The sequence below is a fragment of the Drosophila persimilis genome, unplaced genomic scaffold, assembly GCF_003286085.1.
Source record: "Drosophila persimilis strain 14011-0111.01,24,50 unplaced genomic scaffold, DperRS2 tig00000000-arrow-pilon, whole genome shotgun sequence".
NCBI lineage: Eukaryota > Metazoa > Arthropoda > Insecta > Diptera > Drosophilidae > Drosophila > Drosophila persimilis.
Window position 1 is genome coordinate 17,403,545 of NW_020825288.1, and position 17,065 is coordinate 17,420,609.

The following is a 17,065-nucleotide window of genomic DNA, read 5'->3' on the forward strand; positions in this document are numbered from 1 at the left end:
CTTGCCGCCACGATTGGCATAGCCTATGGCTAATATTTTGTGGCAGCCCCAAATACTTGGTCGCAACAACAAAAGAAATGAGTGAAAAAACACTCCAAAATGAAGAAGTGCAAAGAACTCTTCAAACACAAAAAAAAAAAAGAAGAACACACACACACACGTGTGAAACTGGTTCTGGAATGAGCGAGTGTGTGTGTGTGTGTGAGAGAGAGAGAGCTGTGAGGTGTGAGTGGCTCTCAGCTGGTGTTTGAAAATGTGCTAAATATGCCTGCACTGCACAAAGGGAATCAAACAAAAGAGAGGAGGGAGGCATGGAGAGGGGACACTTAGAGTGCCTGAGAGAAGAGAGCGAGGTATATTAATTGAAAGGTACGGCCCAAACGTATGGAATGCAACGCATAGAGGCTGCACTTTTGCACTGCCTTACCTTCCTTTTGGAATGTACCTTGGGCAAGGGTAAAATACACAACTTTGCGAAATGGCGGACAATTATAAATGCCATTTAAACGGAGGGGTAGGCAGTACCGTTGCCACTTTGGTCACGTACCGAACAATTGCAGATCTGAAATCAGATATAACATCATTCCCCGTATGCATACACTGTACGCTATTTGGGTCAACTTTTGGAGTGGAGTAAATATTAATTTGTGCGTGCTTCTTTTGTTTGTGTGTTCTTTCAGGAATATTGTCTCCTCCGGGTCCGTTTCTGACGCCCAGCCCATCGCCATCGATCTCAGCTAGCCCACGTCTGCAGCCATCGCCATCGCTATCGCCGTTCCCACAGGATGTGGTGCTCGTAGCCAGTGGCAGTCAAGTAAACGCCAACAGCAATCCCCAGGACCACGTAAATACTAGATAGATCGAGTAATCATCCAAGAGCAACCCCCCACTAAATCCTTGTATCTTCCGAATCTTGAAATAGGAGCGCAAGGCGGCGACGCCTGGCAGGCGACAGTCCATCCATCAGTTCGCAAATGGCAGCCCCAATGCTGGAACCGTTGTCTTCCAGCCGAGCCCCTCGCAGTCACCGGCGGCCGCTGCCACGACGGTCATCGGCGTGACGAGTGGTGGCCTTATCGCCGCCTCAGGAGTGGGATCAGGCAATGCCATAGGAAACGAGCTTAATGCCACCCTCGTGGGCTCCAATAATATCCAGCTGAATAAGGTAGGAACCCTTCCACTTCCCCTTCCCCGAAAAGATCATCTGAAGAAAGCATTTCCTCTCGCAGAAGGGCAATAAACGTCTCGGCCAGCATCAGCAGCAGCTGGGACACCAGATATTCAGCAGCCAGGCCGTTGCGCCCACCTCCATCAGCAGCGTAGGGACAGTAGCCGGCGGCTATGGGCAACAACTCAATGCCACGGCCATCAGCATCAGCAGTACGCCCACTTCGTTTGCGACGGCAAACGTGGTCAGCAGCGGGTCCAAGAATCAGGCGAAGAAGACCGCCCAGACCACGGTGGTGAGCCATCAGCAGCAGCAGTTCCATCACTACCAGAGCAGCAGTCCCCTGATAGCGGACAGCCCCATCCCGAGTCCGAGCAACGCCATCGCGGCGGCCTCCATTAAGCCGCCAACGCCCCAGCCCCAGCAGCAGCAGCATTCGCAGCCCATGCAGATGCTGCCCCAGCAGTTTACCATCACCGGCGGCGCCCAGCAGCATCCGCACCAGCAGCAGGCCACGCAGCAAGTGTTCCAGTTCATCCAGGGGCCGCAGGGCCAGCTGATAGCCACCACCACCACCACCCAGCAGCAGCAGCAGCCACAGCCGCAGCAGGTGCAGCAGCATCACCAGCAGCAGCACCATCAGCAGCAGCACCATCAACAGCAGCCACAGCAGCGGTTTGTGAGCAGCAATGCAGGGCTCGGGCTGTCCACAAAGTCCGGGAAGGCGCCGCAGCAGATTCTGCCCAAGCCGCAGCAGGAGCTGCTGCAGCAACAGCAGCAGCAGGGCAAGGCCAAGGGCTCCAATGGAGGGCAGATCTCACAGTCGCCGCAGCAGCAGCACCAGTCCACGAATCCCGGCCAACAGCAGCAGCAGCAGATCCTTTTGCCTGCTGCTGGGAACCAGCACCAGCAGCTGCTCCTCAACCAGATGCCCGTCCTGGTGCAACAGAATCCCCAGGGGGTGCAGCTGATCCTGCGCCCGCCCACGCCGCAGCTTACGGCGGCGCCCTCGCTGGTCATCCAGCAGAATGGACGCGGTCAGCCGCAACTGTCGCAGCCGGCCCAGCAGCAGCTGCTGCGCATTGTCGGAACGAATGGCGCCACCATGCAGCTGGCTGCGGCGCCCACCTTCATCGTGTCCTCGCAGGCGAACCTCATCCAGCAGACGGCGACGGGCGGCCACTTCCAGAGCGCCATCAAGACGGGGACCCAGCTGTCGGGCCTGCATGCGGCTCTGGCCCAGGCACAGGCCCAAGCACAGGCCCAGGCGCAGGCGCCACGATCTCAGCCGTTTGCCACGACGGCCACCCTGAACACACAGCTCCTGGGCCAGAGCGTGGCCCAACAGCTGCAGAACCTCCAGCTGGCGGCCGCCGCTCAAATCCAGATGCCCAACGGCCTGACGGCCATCTCCCAGCTGCCCGCCCACCTGCAGCAGAGCCTCAGCGGGGCCACCATCAATCTGAACCAGCTGAACGGGGCGCACATCCAGCAGATAGCCACCGCCTTCCAGCAGCCCCAGCCACCGGGATCCAATGGCCCCACGAATGGCAGCGGTAGCGGCGGCAGCAACCCCGTCGGCCAGGGCGACATCTTCACCCAATCCTCGCCCGCCCATGTCCCGGTGGCCGTCACGCCGGAGCCCCTGCGGCAGTCCACCCCCGTGCCGGTCATGCAGCACCAGCAGCAGGCGGCCATGGCCACCATCCAGCTGCAGCAGCAGCAGCAACAGCAGCAGCAGGCCCAGATCCAGCAGCTGCAGCATCAGCTGCAGCAGACGCAGTCGCAGGTGCAGCAGGCCCAGCAGCAGCATGCCACCACGGCCACCGCCACAGTGGTTGTGGCCGCAGCTTCGACTCCAGCTCCGGCGGAGCCCAAGAAGAAGCCGCGACCGCGAAAGAAGAAGCCCACGGCAGCGGCAGCAGCGGCTGCTGCAGCGGTTGCAGCAGCAGCGGCGGCGGCAGCGGCCGATCCTCCTCCGCAGAAGATAGCCATAGCCGCCGCGCCCACTGCGACACCCTCCGCTCCGCAGACGACAGTGCGCTCCAAGTCGCCATCGCCGCCGCCCACGCACATCCAGAGGAGCAGCAACGGGAAACTGGACCTCGGGGACGTAATGAAGTTCTGCGGCATCACGGGCGACGACGATGATGACGAGGACTATGGCGTGGGCATGGACACGGGCAGTGAACAGCAGCAGCAGCAACAGGAACCGCAACAGCAGCAACAGCAGCAGCAGCAGCAGCCCGGCTCCAATGATATCATGATCTCTATACCGAACCAAAACGGCAGCGATGGCATGCCCTTTACGCTGACGATACCCGCGCCACAGCCACACGGACAGTCGCTGCCGTCAAACGAATCCACCGAAATACCAAATATCCTCATTAAGATTGATCCCAGCGATCCCTCAGCCGGTGCAGGTGCAGGCGCAGGAGCCCTGACCTCCACACCGTTTACCCTGTCCACGCCGCGGCTGCCGACGGCCGAGGAGATCCAGAGGCAGGCCCAGCAGCATCTGGCGCAGCAGGCAGCAGCAGCCGCTGCCGCAGCAAAGATTAGCCTCCCCCCAGCAGCAGCAGCAGCCACGCCAGGAGCAGCAGCACCACCACCAGCTGCGGGAACAGCGCCCACCATTAGCATAAGCCTGCCGCTGCAGCCAACGCCCAACGCTCCTGCGACCGCCCAACCGCCCACTGGGACACCCATTGCCGTGACGCTGACCTCCTCGGGCTCTGCCACGGCAGCAGTGAAGCCACGAAGGAAGCCCGCGGTGCGGCGGAACACCAAGAAGTCAGAGGCTGCACCTGCCTCAATTTCAATGAGCAGCAGCAACCACTCGACGAGCGGCAGCACCACAACGATCAGCAGCAGCCTGAGCGGCGGCAGCAGCAGTAGCATGTCCACCACCATCAACACGATCACCCTGACGACACCCACAACGACACCCGTTCCAGTGTCGCTGTCGCTGCCTCTACCAGCCCACAGCAGCAGCAGCAGCAGCACCATGAGCACCATGAGCTCCAGTTCCACTCTGATGCTGGCCCATGGCCTGGGCGGCAGCACCACAACGACCGTCCCGAGTCAGATCGGGAACATACAGATCTCCCAAGTGCAGAACCATCACCAGTCGGGGGTTCCTCTGAACAGTGCTGTGGTGGAGAACAAGATCCAGATAATGCCCATCATGCCGCCAGGAGCCACTGTGATGGGGGGAACGCCACAGCCACAGCAGCAGCAACAGCAGCAGCATCAACCACAACCCACCGCCAATCATCATCATGCCACGCAGTTGGTCTTCCAGGGATCCTCTTCGATGGCCAGTGCAGAATCGCACACAACCATCAAGATGTCCAACGACGGGCGGCAGATGCAGCTGGTGGCCATACCGCAAGCCACGCCCCCAGCCACAGGCAGTGCCGCCTCACAGACGACAGGCACAGCCGTGATGACCGCGGGGGGAGCCACCATTATGGCGCCGCAGCTAAATGTGGGTGGCCTGCCGGTGGGATCGCCAGCCTCGGCTGCGGCCCTGGTGCCGCAGCTGACGGGCAGCCTCACGCTGGCCGTTTCGGAGCAGTGCGAGCGCCTGATACTGCGCCATGATCCCAACAATCCGCAGGACCATCAGTCGCAGCTGATCCTGCAGGCCCTGCTCAAGGGGGCGCTGCCCAATGTGACGATCATCAATGAGCCAGCGAGGATGCCGATGGAGTCCAGCAAGCAGCAGGCACAGCAGCAGCCACAGATACATTTACAACAGCAGCAGCAGCAGCAGCAGCATCCACAGCAGCAGCAGCACTTGATCAAAGTATCAGCGGCAGCAGCGCCCAAAATAGAGGTCAAAGGTGAGTGCCAGACGATGCTGCAGACAGGAAAGCGATTCAATCATTCGTTCTTTCGTTCAGTGGCCAACAATCGGAAGCCGCCCAACAGCATAACCATGAAACCACCACCGACATTGCCTCCGGCGGCGGCCCCAAAGACCGCCACCCACGAAGTGCTGTCCTTTCCCCAGATGTCGCTCAACAGTCAAGTGCTCATCCAGCAGCAGCCACAGTCACAGCCACAGCCACAGCCCCAACAGTCGCCTGTTGCTCCTCCTCCTGCTGCTGCTCCTCCAGCAGCGTCAGCACCCGCAGCCGCCACCAACAATGGACAACAGCGATACATTGCCCTGCCACCGATCGATCCTTCCACGCAGCAGCTGTTCTGCCTGAACAGCGTCACGAATCACATCACGGCCATGAGTGCCGGCCAAACTACCGCCTCGATTGGACCCACAGAGCGGCTGCTGATCGCACCGGCGGGCATCAATGCCCAGCAGCTGGCGCAGTGCCTCCAACTGGGGCAGCTCCACTTCAACGATGTGAATCCGATGCCGGCCCAGCAGGCAGCGGCAGCGGGAGCAGGGACAACGCTGCCGTTGAGGCCGCAGCCGCCGCAGCAGCAGATCGTGCACCCGGTCCAGCCGATCAGCAACGGACTGGCCATCACAACGACAGCCAGCTCCACGCTAACGACGACCACCAGCACCACCTCGACCACCACCACGGTGACGAAACAGGTGGCCAATGTGGCGCCTATCATTGACCAGAGCAAGGCGAAGCTGGAGCCCGCTAAGGCGGGGGGACCGGCCACCAGCAGCACGGGGGCTGTGGTGAAGAAGAAGCCTGTGCGCAAGCCCAAGGCCACGCCCACAGCCGCCGAGCTGGCGATCCTCAAGAACGCGGGGGTGGTGAAGCCCATGCCGAAGCTGGATCCGCTGTCGCAGAAGCCGAACAACAATCCCGTGCAGATCGTGCAGCCGAATGTGGCCAGCGGCAAGCAGATGATTGTCATCGGCAGCTCCGGCGGTGGACAGACCACGACGACCACAACCACGACGATGAGCACCAGCATCCAGCCGTTTCAGACGACCAGTGGCACGAAGCTGGTGGGCGTCACAGCGCCCATGCAGCAACAGCAGCCGCAGCCAGCGACAGCGATCCTACAGCAGCAGCAGCAACGGACGAGCTTCAGCCTGACGGCCACCACGGGGGCTATCAATCAGGGAGCCACTGCGGCAGCACCGCCGGTGGTCAATCAACTGCAGATGCAACAGCAACAGCAACCCCAACAGCAGCAGCAGCAGCAGCAGCAACAACAGCCACAGATCCAACAGCAAACGACACAGAAACAGCCGCCACCTCAACCGAACACCGTGTCCCGAGTGCAGACGATCCAGCTGACGCCCCAGATGCAGCAGGTCTTCAAGCAGGTGCAGATGCAGATCCAGTTCCTGACCTTCAAGCTTCAGAACAAGACCTTTCTGCCGACGATGAGTCCCTCGCAGGAGATGGACACGGCCACGATAGCCGCCTACAACAAGCCGATGAGCGATGCGGAGATCAATCTGACGCTGCAGCGGCTCTTTGCGGAGCAGCACCGCATCCTGGCCTCCGGCAAGGAGGTGCCCACAACGCTGCCGACAGCCAACGGGAACTTCAATTTGATTCCACAGGCAGTGCAGCAGCAGCTGCAGCTGCAGGCCGGCCCAGAGCCCCTGAAGACGGCGGCCTCCATCTCGATACCGGCCAATGTGGTGCAGCCGAACAATCACTCATCCACCGCCACCACCACAGCTGTGGCAGGAGGAGGAACCGGAGGAACAGTGGCGGTTGTGCAGCAGCCACAGCCACAGCCGCAGAACATTACCCAGCGCATCCACATCTATCCGATGCAGCACCAACAGCAGCAGCAGCAGGTCAACAAGCAGAAGCAGCAGCAGGCGCAGGCTCAGCAAAAGGCAGTCGCCACGAACAGCAGCATGCCGCAGCAATTGGCACAACAGGAACAGCAGCAACAGTCGCAGCCACAGCTGAAGCTCAAGGAGGCTCCTGTCATCCGCAACAAAGTGATTGCCAATGCGTCCACTCAACAACAACAGCAGCAGCAGCAGCATCCACCGAATGGAGCCATCAATATGCTGCCACAGAAGACCATCACCATGTTGCCACAGCAGCAGCAACAGCAGCAGCAGCAGCCGCCGCTCTTGAAGAGTGGTCCGCCACCGCTGATCTTTGCCAGCTCCACAAATCTGTTGGCCAGCAGCAGCAGCAACAGCAATCAGAACAACAACAGCGGCAACAGTAGCAACAGCAACAGTAATAGCAACCACAGCGGCAGCAACATGATGCATGTGGCAAACATGCTGCCAATGCCACCATTGCAGCCCCAGCAGCAGACGCAGCAGCCGCCACAGACGCAGCCGCAGCAGGTGCCACAACTGCAGCCCCAACAGCAACAGCAGCCACAGGTGCAGCAGCAACAGACGCAACAGCAGCCACAACCAGCGGCTCCGCCAGTGCCTGTCCTACCAACTGTGGCAGCACCAACACCAGTGCCACCAGTGGGAATGGGAGTGCCAGGAATCGGAAGTCTGATGCCCACCCTGCCGACACCCGTGCTGCCCAGCCTGCCGCTGTTCATGCCACCAAAACTGGATGAACTGCCGCCGCTGAAGCCGAAAATTGCACGCCTCTCCTTGTGAGTAGTTGGTTGAAACAATGCCGATTCTTAGCGGGAAGACGGCCGACAAATGGATTTTGCACTGCCAGTGCTTTGGCCGAACCAGAGACTAATCCTTCTAATCCCTCCCTTCGCAGGTTCGTGCGCCAGCTGGAGGTCGACCAGGAGAGCTGCCTGAAGCCGGACTATGTGAAGCCCTTCCGCACCAAAGACGAGGCCGTCAAGCGATTGATTAGGTAGGCTATCCCCCCCCCTATCTCCCTTTGGAGGCTAACATCTGTTCTGTTTCTCTGTTCTTTGTGTAGGTACCACTGCATGCACGAGAATGACTTGGAGCTGCCCTCCGACGAGGAGGAGGAGTTTGAGGCCACCGCCCTGGGATTCCAGGATAAGTTCCGGCAATTGAACGGAAAGTTCCACGAGATACTCATGCAGGAGTCCACTGTAAGGCTTACTAGATGGCGGAGACTTGATAATTTTAATTGAACATATTTATTGATGCTTTCTAGCTGCCGCATCGCACCTCGGAGTCCCTGCAGATGCAACAGCTGATGATCGATGACCTCAAGGGGGAGATCAATGACATTCGCACCGCGGAGAAGGAGCTGGAGCAGCAGCTGAAGGAGGAGCTAAGCAGCGAGAGATTGGCCACAGAATCCCAGCTTCAGATCAAGGAGGAGATCAAACAGGAGCCCCAATCGAAGGCAGCCGGCGCAGTGGTGGACACGTTTGATTTGCTCAAGAACAGCGCCGATGTGAACAAGGCCTTCAGCAAGTCCCAGTCGCAGTCGCATCCACAGACAGAAGCTGCAGCAGCAACAGCCGTGAAGCAAGAGGCGCCGGAGGAGGAGGAGGAGGAGCGGGAGCAACCCACAACCAATGGCGAGGTGAAAAGAGAGAACCAAAGCAAGGATTCGAGCGGTAGATATATCAAAAAGGATTACGGACACTTCGATATCGAGTCGGAGCTGCAGACCAGCTTCATTCTGAAGAAGATCGAGGCCAAGGCAAGGGCCAGCCAGATGCCCTATGGGGGCGAGAGAGCAATGCAGGAGCAGCAGCAGCCACAACAGCAACAGCAGCAGCAGTCGATGCAGCAGCAGCAACATATCAAAGGCAATGGCGTGGATCAACATGTGGAGCAGGAGGATGGCTGGTATTGCCTTCAAAATGAGCTCAATCTGATGAACAGCGAGGGATTGCCGCAACAGCAGCAGCCAACGCCACAGGCACAGATGAATGGAAGACAGCACCAGCATTGCCCCATCAATCGCCAGCAACAGCAGCAGCAGCAGCAGCAACATTTCCTGGACACCTCCAATGGTAGCGGAATGATGAACAACAGTAGCAATCAAATGGGGGATCTATTCCCCAACGGCTGTATCGACAAGAGCAACCAGAGCTCGACGAGCAGCAGCAACAGCAGCACCTGCGGCAGCGACAACAACGCCCCCAGCGGCAGCGCCAGTGGCGTCGATCCCAGCAAGCACAATTCGAGCATTGGCAACTCCTCGTGCAGCGGCCAGCGCCAGCAGCCGGTGGCCATGGATGCGGCGGAACAGAACCAGCATCCGGCCATCAGTGAGTTCTTCAGCAGCGACTCGGATGTGCAAAAGTCGGTGGAGACGCGCCTGGAGGCCATGTTCGGGGAGTCGCCGGTGCATTTGGATGTGAAGAACAGCAGCGATGCCCACGACATTGAATCCAATCTGGACGAGATCTTTGGCGATTCGAAATCCCCAGAGGTCAAGAGCAAATTGAACATGTGGGTGCCAGATGCCAGCTTCATGCAGCAGCCGCAACCACAGCCACAGGCCCAACAGCAGCAGCAGCAGCAGTATGCAGGACCACAGCAACAGCAACCATCGCAGCAGCAGCAGCAGCAGCATCACATCGAACTGAATTGCAACAATAATCCGAGGTGGATGCAGAGCATGGAGGCCCACTACAGCGACTTCATGTCCAGCACCAGCAACGGCGACGGACCCGGCGCCCAGGGGGCGATGCTCGTGAACGGGGGAGAGTCGCGCAAGCGGCACTGGGACAGCCAGATGATGGGCTCCAGCAGCGAGCTGGAAGACGACAACAGCAGCAAGCGGCTGTGCACGGGCTCCTCCTCGTCGTCGTCGCCCATGTCCTCGCAGCAGCAGCAACAGCTCGTGGTGCCGCCGCACGGCCTTCTCGATCCGGAGATGCTGCTGCACGACGGCATGGGAGTGGAGCCGGCCAACGGGCCCGCAGGCTTCTCCCAGATGCTGCAGCAGCAGCCGCAACAGCAACAACAGCCGCCACACAACTTTGCCAATCATCAGGCCTACGCTAGCATGATGAACACCCAGCAACAGCAGCAGCATTACCAGCACAGCATGCAACAGCAGCTGCAGCAGCAGCAACAGCATCCCCAGCAAATGCACGTGAACCACTTGGGGGGACAGCCCGTGGTGACGGGGGAGTACGACGACGACATTAGCCGGCATGTGGCCAGTGCCATTGACAGCATACTGAACCTGCAGAACAGCGCCGACTCGCTGCAGTTCTCTCTGGGCTCGATCCTGGGCGACAGCATGCTGGAGGACCAGCGGCAGGGAGGCCAGGCCAATCTGCCGAGCTGCCAGCAGGAGCAGCTGCAGCTGGCCCATCAGCGTCGCCGGCAGCTCGGCGAGGAGATGAACGACTGCCTGATCAGCGGCGGGGGATCGGCGGCCAATGCCGTGGCGGACAACAGCAGCAACATCCTGCTGGAGCATCATCACCAGCTGCAGATGCAGAGCCACAGCGTTGTCCAGCCGCCGCATCTGCAGCACCAGCACCACCAGAGCATCGGACAGGCACCCTCCCAGCACTTGGTGGGGCAGCTGAATGACTTTAGCTGCGTGGCCGCTGGCCTGGACGACCCCGTCAAGTCGATAATGACCTCTTGACTTGGACTCACCTCAACCGCCGGTGGAGGCGGAGCGGCTGCCCCGACATCGGCGGCGGAGCTGGCCAACAGCCTGATTCTTGAGTTCAATGCCACCACCTTGTGAGCGTGGGCTGACAGCGACTTGATGATTGTATAGAAAAAAACGCCCCTCAAACCCCCCCCCCCCACCAAAAAAAAAAAAAAAAAGAAATTTTAAATTTGTTTCGTGTTTTTTCCCCATTTATTTTAGACCATAAGCTTACAAATTTTAGCCTAAATTGTTTTATACTTATTCTGTTTGTATTTTTTAGTCCAATATTTTTTGTACAAATTCTGAACCACTCGCTGCTTATTATTGGTTACTTAAAGAAACGAGAGGAAGGAAAAGGGAAAGTGAAAGAAAAGAATACCCAAATAGATGGCCAAGAAAGAAGGAAGTGAAAGGAAAGCAATTGACGCGGCGAATTGAAATGCAAACTAAACGACGAATAGCATACAATGCTCTCACGGAACACCCCCTAATATAATAAATTATATAGTTACACTAGACAATTTATATTCATATAAAACAAAGAGAAATGGGAGAAGAGTGAACGAAGAACCAAGAAGGTAACGGATACGCGCAAAGAAATGGAAAGAAAACATAACGAATTGGTTGTATAATTAATTCCGTAATTAAGTTGAACTTGAAGCAATTCTGTGGAACAATTGAAATCGAAAATGTCGCCAATGCACGTGTTCATATAGGGAGAGAGGAAGAGAGGCGGAGGAGCAATCAAATCAATCAACCACACCAGAAGATAGATCCTTCCCTTATGTACGAGTATTACTAAAGAGATTGTGTATATAGTTTGAGCAGTTTCAGGAATGGAATATAAGTTGATAGGAATTTTAACAGGAAGATAGCAGATAGCAGATAGCAGATACGTAAAGCGCTTTACTTTCCATATGGCTGCTTCTGATATTACAAACGAATCAAGAAACAAACCTATGGACGTGTGCTCAATTTGAATGAAATGAAGAGTCAGTCGGGAGAATGACGAGCAGGAGGAGGGATATATTTCGGCAATGCTATGGAAAGATCTTAGGGATTTAAGCACGAGCAAACCGTACAGCAGCTCTGGCAACTACGAAGCAAACCAAAAGCAGTTCAAAAATCACAATTTTAGCCAATTTAGTTTAAACATTTATAAATTATTGAATCTATAATGTAATAATACTATCTTCTACACTTCAATGGAACGGATGGATCGATGAGAGGAACAAACAAAATGGAAATTTAACGAATCGTATCAATTGTATCTTGATCTTGCGACAAATCTGACTTGTGATTTGTGCCACGTTTTAAATATAGATGTCTGATTAGCTTGTAAAACATAATTAATAACTACGATTAAAAGTCTAAACACAGTAAGACACTACGAAGTTTATCCAAAAACAAAAAAAAACAAAAAACAAAAACAAAAAAGCAAAAACGAATTAATGAAAGAGCAAAGCAATTGTAATGTTTCCAAGCAATTACAATACTAACTACTACTTTAATACCACCACCAAAACAAAACAAAACAAAACAAAAACAAAAAACACCTACTATGATACGTACTTCCAGACGGACGGAATGGAATGGAATGAAAGGGAATGGAATGGAATGGAATGGAAGGGAAATGCTTGTATTACGTATGTATAGTCAGTAAGGGAACTTTCAAGAGGTATCATTAATCTAAGATGTGCTTCAATATTCGGGCCTCCATGACCCCCTAACGATCCCATCCCATCCCCATCCCTTGTGTCCCTTATGTGTTGCTTCAACTAGAAGTTCCGGCACTTTCTAGTTATTATTCAAAGACAAATAACTTTCGTGTAAAAATGTACATGTAATAGAATAATTTAAGTTTGGAAAAACCTCAAAAACTGAATAAATTTAAATCTATTGCTAGATTATTAATGCGAATTGTTTTAAGTTGTATTTAGAACAAGACTCAAGAGAACTCAGATTACCCCCGACATCCGACACCCGACACCCATCCACAACAGACACCCGTCGCCCGTCATAAGAATTGTTCAGCTAAAAATGTGTCTAAATGTAATGTAAAACATAAAGAGAAAACTAAAGATTTTAATAGAAAGAAAAACCAGGCATCATCGGCATAAGGAGAGAGAGTAAAAAAAGAGAAACAAGAAAGTAAAAACAGTTTAATATTTCATAGTTTATTAAGCCCATCCATTCATAGTCGTCATAAACATTAAGTTCATAAAGAAAACTAATATATCATCCCTATGCTCTTTGAGTAACGGGGAGATAACAAACATAAAATCTCACTGAAAACGAAACGAAACGAAACGCAACAAGTAACAGAGAAATCAGAGAAAACCCAGCTAAAAGTGAAAGGAAAATGCAATCAAAGCTCATGCATTTCATGCGTTTGTACTGGGTGACAACGTTCTTAGGAAAATAAAGAAAATTCCATACAATTTTAAAAACTATTTGCATTTTATTCAACACGTATGTATTGTTGGCTCTGCTTATAACTTGGGGACTTGGATTCGAGTTCCTGTGAGATTCAATCCTTGCATTACACACATGCCTCCTTTCCTACATATTCGAACACACAAATCGACTTTGTGCCGCCGGTTGCTAAAATTTCTGCAAACATAAACGTACTACTGCTAGATACATACATAATATTCGACTACAGGGTATTACAGTGGGGTGGGGGGTATTACAAATGTAAGACCTGCAGATTGATTCGATTGGCGTTGCTACCAGCGATAAGATGCTACAACTAATGAGAGAGGGCTCCTGCCCCAACCAGAGATTAGTGGTAGGTGCTTATACGAGAGAAATAAATTATTACGAAATAACAGGTATCAAATTAGAACAAATAATATGATACAGAATCGACTGCTCTGATGATAGTGGTGATAGGTTTTTATGTGGGGGCATTACCTTACTCCCTACACAGCCAGGCGGCCAGTTGTGGCTGTCTAGCCATTTCATAGCTTAGCATAGTATTTGGCATTTGCGCTAAAGTACGATACGGTTGTGGCAGCTTAAATGCTGCGCAAATCGGCTCACATGCACAGCTTTTTGTTGCGCAAACTTCTAGTAGTCTTGTGCTTAGATGCTATTTATGTCTTAGGCGGATAGACTGGCAGTGGATGACCCTCCGAATTGAAGACCCATTGGTCCAGATCGATCTCCTTGCGATTGTCGCTGAACAGCAGATAGAAGTACTTGAGGGTTTCGCTCAGCCAGAAGCTCTCCATCAGATCCCGCATGCGCGTGTTCTGCGTATTCCGAACGTTCCCCAGCGATGTATAACCCGCATTCACTTTCGCGTGGGTCTCGAACGCCTGGAAGATGGTCCAGCCCATGTCCTGATATGTGCGATTGCCAGTGATCGCGTAGAAGTAATACAGACTCTCGATGAACTCGGGCCTCAGCAGATTATGCGCGTCGTTTGGCTTCACATAAATGTCGTGCTCCTCCTTGTCCGTCAGTGCAAAGTACGATATCTCGGCCGCCAAATGGGTGGGGTGCTGCATGTACGTCTGATAGCAGGTGTCCAGCAAATCTCTGGCGAGTATCAGATGAGAGTCGGGCATGCCGTTCTGGTGGCCCAGGATCAAGGTGCCCGGCAAGTAGCACGTCAGATGGTCCATTTTGGGCTTGAAGTCCTTGCCGTTGATCAGCTCCCCAATGTACACCCAGTGCTCACGTGGGGTGCGGCGCATCAGCTTCGTGAGCACCCCATCAATGGCCTGCATATAATCCAGAATGAGACTGCAACGAATCGAGTGTGATAGGTCTATAAACTCCTTCTCCACTGTTCTACTCACTTGTCGTTATCATTGCGGCCTGTCTGAATCCACTGCTTGAGCAGATACTCGTAGTAGGAGTCGCCACGGGCTCCCAGCGAAATGGTGGCATAGTTGCGGAAGGTGCCCGTGTTGGCGTTGATGAATATGGGCACCAGTCCATCGGTCTTCTCCAGATCGTGGACCTTCTCATTTACCTTATTTACGACCTGAAATGTGCATGTGCCTTATTAGCTTTTGGGCTTGGGAGAACAGACGCAGATGCTGGTGTTTGGACTTACGTTCTCATAAATGGAAATATTTGTGGACCTACTCAGGTCACGGAACTCCAGCTGGACGGTGGTTACCTCGCTGGTGGAGCTGTCTGGCGACCATTTGGGCGAGTGGGCGGACAGGTCGCCGAGATTCACATCCGAATAGGGAATGCCCGAGGGCGAGAGGAAGGCCGGCAGCAGGCGATTACCCAATTCCGCCGACTTGCTGAGGAACATCGTGTCGCCGCTCAAATGGTATGCAGACAGCAGACCGCCCAGCACACGTATTGTCACCTCAAAGAGATTCACATCGCGCTTCGTGCTGAAGCGCAGGGAAAGATCCACCCAGTCACGAGCCTCCTTGAACTCTGCGGGAACCAAACAGCTTAGATCTTAGATCGGATGATTAAATCAGTGGTCACTCACCCTCATCGAGCCCCATTATGTACATGGTGTCCAGAGCGTCGACAATAGTCAGGCCCAGGCCGAACCATTCGTGGGAGAACTGCGAGACGGGCTTCAGGTTGTCGTGACCCCAGGCGTACTTCTGGTAGCCGGCCCAGGAGTGCTTGAAGGCAGCCACTACCGCGGATTGTCGCTCGTTTGTGGCGCCATGGAAGTGCTGCCCCTTGGCCAAGAGCGGCTGAATCTTCTTCAGGTGGCGCTTAATGCTGATGCCGCCCAAGTGTAAGGGACTCCGTATGGCTTCGTTGAGCTGTTCGCGTTCGTCCAGCTGCTCAATGGGCAGACGCTCGATGGGCTCCTCCACATTGTTCAGTATATCGATGCTGCCGTCGTTGTCCACTGTCTTGTCCAGCAGCGCCGGCAGTGCCACAGCTGGTGTATCTGGCACTCGAACCACATTCTCAGCCGAGTTCGCTTCCCCATAGGCAATATTTCCATCAAACTGAAAGCAGTCAATTATCATTATACAATCTCCCATTTCCCCTAATCAAACTTCAGACACCAATAACCAATTCAAGTCATTAAGGAGATGAGGCTATGTTCTTATCATAAAGGGGTTCTGTCGTTCTCTCAATTAGGCACTTATCAGTGAAGAGTAGACAATTACCTTATCATCAGCGGGCTCTGGGTTTGGGTTGGGCAGGCGTCTATCTAATGCGGACGGTGTGGCAGCAGCAGCAGCAGCAGCAGCGATCAGATCCTTATCCTTGTCAGGATGGTGGTGGGGATTCTGCAGTGGGATCTCGCGTCGCAGCTGATAGGGGGAAGCTATGGCCTTCTCCTCGACATCCTTGATGCTCGCGGCAATCAATTGGTCGCCGGTTAAACAGAGCAAGACCGTTACGCAAAAGGCCGTTACGCCGAGTATAATGAGATTGCGTTGACAACGCGGCAACTGATTCCAAGCCTAGACCATGCAAAATAAGTATGAATATTCATTGTTTGTTGGGGGGCATTTATGGCCTCTTACCCGCCGCAGACTCTTTCGGCCCCGCTCATCCGTGCTGGCTACCGCCCCTGACGAGAGCGTAAGGGTGATGTGTCCGTTCTCTTTCATATCCGTCCGTCTTCTGAATGCTCTGTTCCGATCCGACTGGCTTTACTTTGGGTGCTTCGAGTGGGAAAGTTTTGTAAAATTCCGCTGCATTCGGGTACGAATAAAAATCGATGCCAGAGCGGCCGCCGCCAGCAGTGCGGGGGGGGAGTTGTGCTAACTAACCAATGGGCTGGTCGCGCTACTTGGCTTTTTCACATTGAAATCGTTTATAGCGCAGCACGTGCATGTGGTAAAACCATATTTTTTAACAGCTAAAATTCTAAAACATTTGTTACCGCAGATTTGTTGATTAACCCACTTAACCCCCCTGTATTTAAACATGTGAAAAGCTTGAGTTAAACGGCTACAAACAATACTTTTCGTAGATTCTTTTAGATCCATCCTATCATATACTTCCTTTTTTTTAATTATAAAGTTTATAAAAAATTATAAAAAAGTTAGCACGATATCTTTCACCTTAACTGCGCTAAAGCTCTTTAAGTTTTTTAATCATTTTCGTGGACTGTATTTGAATACCCACTGGTTCACAATGGGTTAATAGTTTGCTGCCCTTGATCGGAAACCATATTCCTCAATTTTAATATTCAGTTTGATATAACTAGCTAGGCAGGACTCTCAGCACTGAAAACAAAATTTTATTTGATCGATTAACTAACTATCTATATGGCTGTCAAATTTTAAGTAGTCATTTTTGCTTGATTTTGTGTAAAATAAGTTTTAAACAAAAAAGGTCACAATCACAAATTGCAAGTGTGTACGGAATTGTTTCCGGTTAATTGGTTTCAGCTATGAGTATGGACATCTGTATACCCTATTTCATTTAATTAATGTTAACCTTCCATTTTCCAAGCTGTTTTGAAACAAAATTAAAAATGTCTTGTTCAAAGATT

The 17,065-nt window shown here is 53.5% G+C and overlaps 2 protein-coding genes across 2 annotated transcripts in view; one reads left to right on the plus strand and one right to left on the minus strand.

The window, feature by feature from the left end:
• LOC6587807 overlaps positions 1-13,061 on the plus strand; it is a 42,717-nt gene extending 29,656 nt beyond the window's left edge. The window contains 8 exon segments of the mRNA XM_026995249.1: positions 681-844; positions 923-1,165; positions 1,230-3,729; positions 3,784-5,016; positions 5,077-7,696; positions 7,816-7,914; positions 7,984-8,122; positions 8,188-13,061. Of these exon segments, the coding sequence (XP_026851050.1) occupies positions 681-844; positions 923-1,165; positions 1,230-3,729; positions 3,784-5,016; positions 5,077-7,696; positions 7,816-7,914; positions 7,984-8,122; positions 8,188-10,704 (9,515 nt within the window). The 3' untranslated portion in view covers positions 10,705-13,061.
• On the minus strand, positions 13,053-16,418 carry LOC6587772 (endoplasmic reticulum mannosyl-oligosaccharide 1,2-alpha-mannosidase). The gene is made up of 6 exons (XM_026995248.1): positions 16,089-16,418; positions 15,726-16,025; positions 15,080-15,560; positions 14,681-15,021; positions 14,421-14,608; positions 13,053-14,364 (listed from the first exon to the last, which is right to left on the minus strand). The coding sequence occupies exons 1-6, from the start codon at positions 16,173-16,175 to the stop codon at positions 13,710-13,712; spliced, it is 2,052 nt and encodes a 683-aa protein (XP_026851049.1). The 5' UTR covers positions 16,176-16,418; the 3' UTR covers positions 13,053-13,709.
• Positions 16,419-17,065: the final 647 nt, after the last annotated feature.